The sequence below is a fragment of the Desmodus rotundus genome, chromosome 5, assembly GCF_022682495.2.
Source record: "Desmodus rotundus isolate HL8 chromosome 5, HLdesRot8A.1, whole genome shotgun sequence".
NCBI classification, from domain to species: Eukaryota; Metazoa; Chordata; class Mammalia; order Chiroptera; family Phyllostomidae; genus Desmodus; species Desmodus rotundus.
In genome coordinates this window covers 46979018-46989892 of record NC_071391.1, presented here as the reverse complement: position 1 = coordinate 46989892, position 10875 = coordinate 46979018, and the positions used below count along the sequence as shown (strand labels likewise).

At 55.6% G+C, this 10875-nt stretch overlaps 1 protein-coding gene across 9 annotated transcripts in view; it reads right to left on the bottom strand.

Moving 5' to 3' along the window:
- Positions 1-3671: 3671 nt before the first annotated feature.
- The window catches only part of P2RY6 (pyrimidinergic receptor P2Y6), a 33728-nt gene continuing 26524 nt past the window's right edge, over positions 3672-10875 (bottom strand). For 5 of the 9 annotated variants that reach the window (XM_045182060.2, XM_053925609.1, XM_071221453.1 and 2 more), the window contains one exon: positions 3672-4999. In XM_045182060.2, the coding sequence (XP_045037995.1) occupies positions 3980-4966 (987 nt within the window). In that variant the 5' untranslated portion in view covers positions 4967-4999 and the 3' untranslated portion in view covers positions 3672-3979. Of the gene's footprint in view, positions 5000-7039; positions 7218-8708; positions 9111-10875 lie in introns of all 9 variants that reach the window. The other 4 variants (XM_053925611.1, XM_045182063.2, XM_053925612.1 and 1 more) reach the window with 3 other exon arrangements.

The following is a 10875-nucleotide window of genomic DNA, read 5'->3' as shown; positions in this document are numbered from 1 at the left end:
CTAGGTGGCCCCAAACTGGAATGGTCAGAGACCCAGCTGGTTGCAGCTTCCCCCCCCCCCCCCCCCCCCCCCCCCCCCCCCCCCGCACCAACCACAGAAGGGAGCCTTGCCCTCCGGGGCCGAGATGGTGCTCTGGCTGAGACGTTCCTGCCCGAGCAGCAAGAAGGGAGGAGAAGCAGAGAACAGACCCCACCTATCTCTGAAGAACCTTCCCTCCTCCCACATTCAACTGCCTTAGGGCACTTTGCTGCTTATATCCCATTGGCCAGGAGTAAGTTTCCTGGCCAAACCCAGCCGCAGGAGAGACTGGGAAATGGAGTTTCCATCCTTGGAGGCCATGTGCCCAGCTAAAAGAGAATTGCTTTTGTGGTTGGCACTTTGCTGTCTCTGTCACAGCTTCCTAGGGGGTCCCCAGTTACTGGGACTGGGTGGGGCAGTGGGCCCTTGGAAGGCAGGTGTAGGAAGGGAAAGGAGTGAGGATAAGGCGGGAGCGATCTAGTATCTGGGTTAGAGAAAGGCGGTGTGACCCTGGCACATCCGCTCCCACACCCGGGCCTCGGTTTCCCCACCTGTAATAAGAGGTGTTACGAGGATTAAATGAGAAGGTGTGTGTACAGCACATTGCATGGTGCCTGGAACCTGCAGAGCCCACTAGTGGTCACTGCTGTCACGGCGGCTCCCCAGTGCTTCCCTCGTCTCCAGCTCTCCAGCCCCGTCCCAGGCCACAGCCCTTCCTGTGCTTCTCGCAACAGCCTCCACGCCTGTGCCGGTGCTGTTCTCTCTACCAGGGACACCCTTACCCTCTCTCCTTCAGTCCAGTCACATCTGTCCTTCGAGACCCCACTGCACTGCCCCATCCCCTGGGAAGTTTGCAACCGATGGAAAAAGCACCCCGGACCCCTTTGAACCTTCCTGGTCCCCCTGCCCTTCATCATACTCCACCTCCACCCCAGTCTGTTCCCTCTTCCCCACCTCAGCAAGCAGACATCCTCAGGGTAAGCCCTCACCTCCTACCAGTCACTGAGTGAGCTTTGGGTTAAAGTGAGGAGGGAGAAGGGGGGTGAAGAGGATGAAAAAGACAAAAGGAGAGAGAAGAAAAGGAGAGATCTAAGCCCCTCGGATGGTGCTTGGAGTCCCTGGTGCCAGAATGCGATAAATGGTTTTCCCTTATGGGAGGGAACAGCTTGGGCTCATGGATTATGGCCCTTGTTTTTTAAAAAGTGTGCTGAGTTTTGTTTTGTTTTTTTCTTAAAAGGCTGGCTGCCTCCCAGGTAAAGGAGAAAGAGAAATCATTGCAACCCCCTGCTTAAAGCCCCTTGTTTGGAAGCCTCCTGTGATTAGTCCTAGAGATAGACCCTGGAGGACTCGTGCGCCAAAAAGGCGACGTCACTGTAAGCGTAGCGTTCACTGCACACTTACTGTGTCCTAAGTGCTTCGCACATATGAAGCAATGTAACCCTCACGACGTTACAAGACAGGTTTCATTGTTTTCCTTTTTTGCATTTAGCGAAGTTAAGCTGCAAAGCAGATAAATAACTTGCCCAGAACAACACTGCTAGTAAATGGTAGAGCCAGGATGACCCAGGGGCTGGCTCCGGAGCCCTTACCCGCTAGCTATTCTGTCCCTCGCAGGGAGGATGGGATGGCATTTGCCGTTGCCCACGGTTTCCACTCTTCCTGGTGGTCTGCAGGGGCAGTCATGTGGGTCTTTACAGGGGCTCAGCCTGGGCTGCAGAGAGAGGCTCCCTCCCTCTCCCCCTTCACAGGCGACTGAGGAGTGTGGTCTCGAGACTTGGAACAGGATGTAAGGTGGGTGGCATCTGTACTGCTAGGCATAGCATGGCGTCCTATAGGGAATAGGGACAAGCCTCTGTCTTCTGACACCCCCACACATCTATCTCACTGTGGCCCAGAGAGTCACAGTTCCTTCTGTCCGAATTGTCAGCCTCTCCAGGAACGGCACTTGTAATAGGTTCCCCTGGTGGGCTGGGTCTGGTGTTCCCACTTCCCCCACCATCTGCAAGCACACCTCTGGCATTCCTGTGGAGTTTAACTCCTCCAGAGCCCCTCTCCGAATGCCACTGTTGCCCAACAGCCTTGGAGGTTAGGCAGGGCTAAAAGGAAAATACCAAATCAATTATATAGTCCTTCTCCCCCCACCCTTCCGTCTCCTCCCTCCATGCTCTAAAAAGGACGACTCTGCCACGCTGGCTCTGTCCTGACTGGGGTCTATGTGGTACCCCAGCAGCCAAGGGCAGGCCAGAGTGTTCCACAGCGGGGAACAAGGTCTAGAGGAGAAGTGAGGGGTATGGGGGTGGGGGTGGGAGAGGAGAGCCAAGGAAAAAGGGCAAAGAGGATGGGGATCTGCAGGGGTGTGGCTGAGAGGAGAAGTGCATAGGGAGAGTGGGACAGGATTTGGAAGGGCCTTGCCTGGTATAATTCCCCTTTGCTGCCTCCTTGGGACCTTCAATGAGGATGACTTTCTAGGAGTTTTGAAGGTTTAGGGTGTGTTTGAGGTGCCTCCGTATGAGACGGCCTCCAGGCAGCCTCCCAGGTACCCGCAGGTCGGAATAAAGGAGCTGAGGGGGCAGGAGAGAGGAACCCGGCAGGAGCAGTTTGTCTTGAGACTGTGCAGCAGGGCTTGGCCACGGACCTCTACGCAGCAGCCTCCTGATGCTCCTGGGGTGGCTCTGAGTCTCCTCATGCTGCTCACTTCTTTTAGAATGAAGCAATGTTGAAGGGCTATTTCCTCTAACTTGGGGCCTGGTGGAGGTGTCCCAGGCACTGAAGATACCCTGAGTCTGAAAGAGGTACATCGGAAGAGGCAGGTGGAGGAGAAGTGGGGTCTGGGGCTCTTCCTGGCATTTAATGCTGGTTGCACCCAGCTTCTTTTCTTGACACCCCGCTCCTCACACACCCAACATCCTGGGCTTAATTGCAACTCACTTGCTGTGTGTCCAGGCTCAGTGCGTCTCTGCCTCTGAGTTTTGTGCACACAGTGCCTTCACCAGGGGGAGCCTTCTCCTCTCTGCCTTTTAGATTTCTCCCCGCTTCTTCTAAGAAGCACTCCCTGATTTCTCCTTCTGCTGAGCTCCCACTCCTGCCGTTTTCTGGAGAGTAGCCATGAGACAGCTCTTGTTCTTGCAGCTTTCACACATGGGAGGGCCCACGCCCTCCACCCCACTCTCTGCCACCTGCTCCAAGACAGAGCCTAGCACAGGGCCGGCCCAGGCTGCATGAACATGCTTCCCGCCTCTTCTTGCAGAGCCCCCATCAGCCTGTAACATCTGGTTCAGATGCTCCCCTCCCTCCACCGCTCGTCCTCAAAAAGATCTTTCCTGACTCCCTGGACTGGGTCACGGGCACCCTCTGGGCACTCCTTCCCCGCAGCCATGCTTCCCTCTGTCATGGCCTTTCCATCACTGTGTCAGTGCCTCCGGTAGTTGGGAGCCTGTTTGGGGCAGGGCTGGCGCTGGTTCTTTTGGGGCCCCAGAACCAACCCAGGCTCGAACACAGGTGTCCGTAAAGGTTTGCGGAACAAATGGAGCATCACTCTCAACTCATTTTCATTCCTCAAAACCCAGCTCAAATGCCTCTCCCCAGAAGCCGTCACCTCCCCCTCCCATCTTCCCTCACTCCCATGACTCCAAAGCAGGCAGCATATTCCTGTTACAGAACACATCACGATATATTTTTGTGAGCAGCTTCACATGGCTCGCCCAACTCTCCATGGCTGACTGGGACGTTCTGGAGAGCCAGGCTCCGGCTTCTCTTTCTCTGTGGCCATGGGACCTGGTCCAGAGAAAGGGCTCCATAAATAGCTGGTGAGATTTGGGGGTCTGTGGGGCCCTCACTTCACATCCAGCTGAGCTAAGCTCTAATTCTCTGCATGTTTTAGGGTTGGTCAGGCTCCTGGTGTCCCGGCCACAATGGTAAATACTATGGCTGTTCGGGCCCCACGTGTCCTGTCCCAGTGGATTCAGCGGCCCTGCCGCTGCCACTTGGCTGTGAGTTTCTGTAGCAGCTCATGTGACTGCTGGCGGAACTTCTTCTGGGTGAAGTAGAAGAGGATGGGGTCCAGCACGCTGTTGGCACTGGCGAAGGGCCGCGTGCCTTTGTAGGCGGCTGCAAAGGCCTCCAGAGTGGGACAGGGGACACCGGGCGTAGAGCGCACCGCCAGGTAGGCTGTCTTGGTGACATGGAAAGGCAGGAAACTGATGGCAAAGGCAGCTGCCACCACCACAGCCATGCGGGCTGCTTTGCCACGCCGCTCCTGGGCCACAGGCCCTGCGAGGCAGTCCTGGCGGCACAGACGGCGGGCCAGACAGAAGTAGCAGACCAGCAGGGCAGCAAAGGGCAGCAGGAAGCCAATGACCGTGAGGGCCATGCCGTAGGGCAAGTATCGCGTGGACAGGGCAGGTGGGCTCAGGTCGTAACAGACGGTGCGGTTACGCTGGATGCCTGTGGCGGCAAAGAAGGCTGTGGGCAGGCATTGGGTCGTCACGGCCAGCCACACAATGCCACACACGAGCCAGGCAACCCGGCGGCCCCCACGCTTGTGCCAGGGGGCCAGAGGGTGGCAGATGCCCAGGTACCGCTGGAAGCTGATGCAGGTGAGGAAGAGGATGCTGCCGTGTAGGTTGGCATAGAAGAGGAAGCGCACCAGGCGGCAGGTGAGGTCGCCGAAGGGCCAGTGGTCACCTTGGGCGTAGTTGTAGATGAGCAGGGGCAGGGAGCAGGCATACAGCAGGTCAGCCAGGGCCAGGTTCAGGGTGTACACAGCTGTGCGGGTCAGGGCCCGGTGGGATGTGCAGATCTGGGCAATGACACAGATGTTCAGTGGCAGGCCGGCCACCAGCACCACCGAGTACACAGGTGGCAGCAGTAGTCGCTTAAAGTTCTCTCGGTAGACGCAGGTGGTCGGCGGTGAGCCCAGAGCCTGGCTGGTGCCATTATGCCACTCCATGGCTGCCGGAACGGCTTCCTACATCTGGAGAAGCTGGGGAAGCAACACACACCCTGTCAGACACCCGTTCACTGACCCGGTCCCTCTCTGGGCCTTGATCTCCCCACCCGAAACGTCTCTGGTTCCACCTCACAGAGGCCCCACACAGCCCTCCAGTGAAAAAAACCTGGAATACGATAAAGCTCAAGCTTGGGAGAAATCCAGTTCACTTTCTTCTTTTGATATTCATTTCTCACCAGACTTCCTGGTGAACTTCTTTCATCCTTTAAAACCTTAGTCAAATGTCTCTACTCTGTAAGGGGAGATTGATGGACTTTGGTTTGAATCTCAGCCTAGTTACTCGCTATGTGGCCTTGAACTGCTGACAGACCTTCTCTGAGTCTCAGCTTTCCCATCTGAAAAGTGGGGAATGGCGCACCTACCTCTCAGGATGTCATGGGGTTAGAGGCACTAAATCGTGCTATACAAGGCTTCCCAGGGGAGCCCCGGACTCTGGAGACTGTGGCTATGGTGGGTCTGTGTCTCCTCACAGATCAGGAACCTCCTGAGGAGAAGCACAAAGCTGGTGCCTCTCCATTGAGAGCCAAGCCCCAGGTCCAGGGAACTGAGGACCATTGCAACTCTTAATGAATCAACATGAACAAAATGTCCACACACCGTGAGCTGACCAAGGACAGCGTGTACCTCCTTCCAAAGCCATGGTCTTTCTTTGGGCTGTTTTCTCATTTGTAAAATGAGGAAAGGAGGGAATTCAAGAGTTCAGTAAGAAGCCTTTTTCCTTTTGACTCAAGGCTACAGACTGGTCTGGCAGAGCCACTGATGCCACAGCGCCTTCTGGTGGCTAGAGTAAAAACAGCTTTCCTGACTGCATATGACAGGGAGCAACCAGGTCAACTGTTTATAGCTAGGGGCCACGGGGGTGGGGGTGGGGGGGTGGGGGGTGGGGGGGGGAATTTAGACACAGTGAAGGGCAGTGGCTGCTTAATCTTACTCGGTGAATTGGAGGCAGAGCCCTAGCCTGAGCTGGAGCCCATGCCCAACCACCTGACTCAGAAGAGGCAGCTTAGTAGCCCATGGACTTAGAACGTAGAGGTTCCCATCCCAACTTCAGAGAATCAGGCAGCCCTGGTTCAAATACCAGCTTCCCTTCTTCTGTGCTGTTCAACCCAGGGCACATCACTTGCCTTTTCTGGGCCTGTGTCCTCAACAGTAAAATGTATTGTAGGACTGACATGCAGCAGATGCTTAATAAATGCCATGCCGTGCTGTTTTACCCTACCCCTAATCCCTCCACTCCTCCTTTCAGGTTGGGGTTTGGGGGAACGAAAAGCATAATGCTTTAAGGGGCCCCTGGTGGGATAAGTCTGACTTCTTGGTGCCCACTTCCCAATTGGCATGTCCACATTTACTGGTGTCCAGAGAGAATGCACCACTCAACTGCAATGGACCCGTGAGGCAAAGCCATTGAGATAGCGAGTCAAATCCTCCCCTCTCCCCATTTTGCAGACTGGAGAAACTGAGGCCCAGAAAAAACATAAAGTCCTGCAGATGCACTCGGAGGGTGACACAGGGTTGGCGCTCTAGTCCAGATGACCAGGTTCAAATACCAGCTCTGCCACATGTGAGCTGTGTGGCCTTAGGCCCACTGCCGAACCTCTATGCCTCCATTTCCCCATCTATAAAGTTCCCCACAGCCCATGTTGTCATAGGGCCGTGGTTAAGATCACTGCGTGGCACAGGGCAAGTGGTAGCTATTCCTAATGTGAATATGCCTGCTAAGTTATGAGGGTTTTTTTAAAGCTTTTATTTATTTATTTTTAGAGAGAGGGGAAGGGAGGGAGAAAGAGAGGGAGAGAAACACCAACGTGTCCCCCACTGGGGACATGGCCCGCAACCCAGGCATGTGCCCTGACTGGGAATCAAACCAGCAACACTTTGGTTCACAGGCCAGCACTCAGTCCACTGAGCCATGTCAGCCAGGGCGAGATTTTTAAAAGTTATATTAGAGCAACACATAACTCCCCACACTAATTTCTTCCAACTTAAAATTTCATTTTGACGAAAATATTTTACCCAGCTTCTGGGAAACTGCAAAATGATGATGTTTGGATTCTCTGGCCGGTATCTCACATAGCACATCACCTTCCATTACCAAAGATTCTCTGTGGTCCCATGAGTTAGGAGTGCTGGGTGCCCAGCCGACCAGGTAGGCACACGGGGAGGCCAAAGAGGAAGCCTGGTGGTATCCCCACTGTAGCCAGGAAGACAAGATTAGTACAGGCAAGAGAAAGCTTATCACTCATCTCTTCATTAACTTGTTCGGGCCTTTCTTTCATTCATGCATTCATTTTCTGGTTTTCACATGCTTGGCATTTCATGCTGGTGACTGCCTGGTGGATGCACGAGGGCACAGCATGTAGATTAGATGTGAGTAGATGGATACAGAAGTACCCATACATATTTAGCTATATTTGTACATGTACCAGGTGGGACAAAAGTTGGTTTGTAGGAATAAACACAGAGTATATTCTTGTGTTATTATTTATTAATTATTGTATTATTTCCCACAGTAACAACTGTTAAACTCCTTTTGCCTCACCCTGTACATGTGCTGGCCTGAAGGGGGAGACCAGTGCACACACAGGATGGAAGAGACTTTTCCGAGGAGGATGAAGGATGGAGCAAGACCCTGATGGTTGAGGAGAGTTTCCCGGGGTGGAGAGGGGTGTGAGCACCACTGAGGTGTCCCTAGGTAGGGAGGAAGGTGAAGCAGGCAGGGCCTGAGGGGAGAGCAGCCTGCTGGGGCAGAGGGTCGTGGTGAGGAGGAGGAAGCTGGTGGAAGAACCGTGCTATGTCCCTGAACCGTCCTTTGAGAGGCCTGTTGCCCTCAGACCCCACCCCAGAGAGAGCCCCTGACTTAGGTGACAGGAGACTCTAGTCATTTTCTGCCTGCCCCCCTCTCCCCTGGCCCCCGGTGAGCTGGGGCCTCTTGGCAGGAAGCATAGCTGCATGAGAGGACCCAGGGCAAACCTTTAGGTCGGCGCCAGGAAGGGCAGGCCTGGCCGTCACCTGGCTCCCTCATCCACTCTGCCTTCTGAGGACGGAGTGGGGTGAGCTGTCCTCCCAGTTCTGGGCAGGAGCTGGCTCCCAGGGAGCTCGCCTGGCCCCTGCCTCCAGGCGGCTCCTGACACTGGCTTCCTCCAGCTCTCGCACCCGTCACCCAGTCTTGGGATCTGAGGCCTGGACCAGCTCGGTCCCAGCCTCTTCTAGCCGTTGCCCGTGGTGGGGGGCTTTCCAACAGATGCTTCTGCCTGCCTCCTTCCCGGCTGTACCCCCTGTGGTCTGGGGGAAAGCTCAAACCCCAGTCCTGTCAGTCCAGCTTTGCCGGGCCTCCCAGCCTCTGCTGAAGCACCTCAGGCCCCTCCACTCCCCTTCTCATGCTGTTCCCAAGCGACCGAGATGGCCAGCAATCTGGACTTCCTCTCCAGCCTCCCCATCTGCACTGTTCTCTCCACATGAAGTGCCTCTCAACCCAACTCTGTTCCTCAAACCCCAAGTGTCCATCACGCTCCAGATCCAATCTTGCTTTTGAGGTGGAGTCTCTTCCTCTGGGCACCCCCAACTCTGTGGACCTGCTTCAGGTCAGCGCTAAACCCAGCCTGCCTGCGCAAAGTGACCATCCCTTGTGCCCAGGCCCAGCCCCACTCTACACGGCCATGGCCTGGGATGCCCCGACCCTCACCTGCAGCCTTCTGTCCCCGAAGCGCCTTCGGCGGTCTCAAGAGTGTCGGCCAAGGGGAAGCCAGACGTGAGGCTCCCCGCGCCTGCCCTCAGCCCAGGCTGCGACACCTCTGACCAGGCCAGCAGCTTCCTCTGTTTCCTGTCAGGGCTCTCTCGGACTGAAATAGCCCCTGCGGGGGCCACCCCCGCCCTAACACCCCTAACACCAAGGCCTGGCGGAAACTGGGACTTGAAGAACAGGGAGGCGGTGAAAAGGTCCTTCCCGGAACCCTCCCCCACCCCAGCAGGGGAAAGAGGGTGGCGAGGGGTACAGGGAGAGGGGCGTGGGGGCACCAGGGGTCTAAGGTCAGCTGCACAGACCCAGCAGCTTCCTTTCTCCGCAGCCTCTTCTCAGCCTTCTCACCTGTCAAAGGGACAGCTTAGTGATTAAGGAGCCTTCAGCCGTAACACCCAGAACCACCTTCCCAGTCACCCACATCTCCCTCCATCCCTCCTTGCTCCATGGATCCGATAGCTCCCTTGCTGACATGCCCAGCCCTCTCCGTGGCTGTCCACTCACTCGCTCACTCAGCCACTCTCTGCCTCCCTTTTTAGCTCTCTTCCTTTTCTCCAAAAGCATTGATTACACACCTACTATACGCCACCAGATATTCCTGCATGTTCCGCTTCAGCAGTCACGGCCCCCTTCCCCCTGGCAGGCCCGGAGCCCACTGGGACTGATAGGTGTGAGCTGTGGGATGGAGCTGACGCCTCTGGGAACTCACCTGAGTGAAGTTCTCCCCCAGCTCCTTCTCACCACCAAACCAGGACACAGAGCTGGGGGCCCCTACCCACTGTGTGATTCCAGAGAAGCCCCTTTCCCTCTCCGACCTTCATCCTGGCCACAGCAGGCTGGGAGGGTGAACTGCCAGAGGGAGGCACACAGTGTAAGCACTGACCTCACCCCCAAACCCATTTTACAGGTGAACAGATTGAGGAACCAAGTCAGGGCCAGAAGTTTAGACCGAGCTGAGAAAATTCAGGTTTGAACTACTGGTAAAAACTCAGTCAGTTGTTCATGAATTGAGCACCTACTGCATATGCAGGGCTGCCAGGAGGTTGCTTGTGCTGGTTAAAAGCAAGGAGCTACCTCCTGGTCTGATCTGGGCTGGGCGGAGACCCGGAAGGGCAAGGGGGCCTGGCCATCAGCCCAGTAGCTAGTCCTCTGCTGGGGTCCCAGGGTGAACTCCTGTGGTCACCTCCACCAGGGTGGGCCACTGTTTGTCCCAAGAATGGGAGCAGCTCCAAGGGCTTCCTCAGGGCAGGGCTTGGGACTTAGTTCCTGCCATCTGGGGGGAGAGCTCCAGTGTGTTCGGGGTCATTGGTAAACCTGGAGTGACCTGGAAGGGCTCCTGTGGAAGACACGTCTATTGCTGGGCCCAAAAGAGCCATGGGCACAGGGACTTTGAAAAGTGAAGAGACATCCCAGGCAGGAGGCACAGAGGCGGGGAGCGGGCCTACCTTGTGTGAGAAATGAAGAACATTGTAGCCGGAACAGAAGAGGAGTCACGGAAGGAGGAGGCCAGATGGGAGGGCCAAGGGGGCTGGCCCCTCATAAAACCTCCAAGCAGAGCCCAAGTGCCCTGCCCCCAAGCCCAGCCTCATCCTCCCCACCTGGCTTTCCTGCCCCTCAGCCTTGCACAAGCTCTTTCCTCCGCCTGGGGCGCTTTCCCCTGCTTTCTCCGACGAATCCTCACCTACCATCCCTGCAGTTTTCTTGTCTGTGAAATGAGAATGATCACTGGTACCTATCACAAAAGCTGGTGTAGGAATGAAATGAAATGAAACCCTGTATATGAGGTGCCCTGACACACAGTAGGTGCTCAACAAACATCCGTTAACTGAATGAATCCATTCCAGGCCCAACCTAAATGCCCGCAAGTTGGGTGCCCTCAGCCCACCACAGTCTCCACCACTTTCGGGGCCTCAGCCCAAGCGCCGTTTCTTTTTTTCTTTTCTTTTCTTTTCTTTTCTTACTTTCATTTATTCAGTTTTAGGGAGAAGGGAAGGGAGGGAGAAACAGAGGGAGAGAAACATCGATTGGTTGCCTCTTGTACGCACCTGGACTGGGGACTGAACCTGACACCCAGGCCTGTGCCCTGACCAGGAATCAAACTGGTGACATTTCA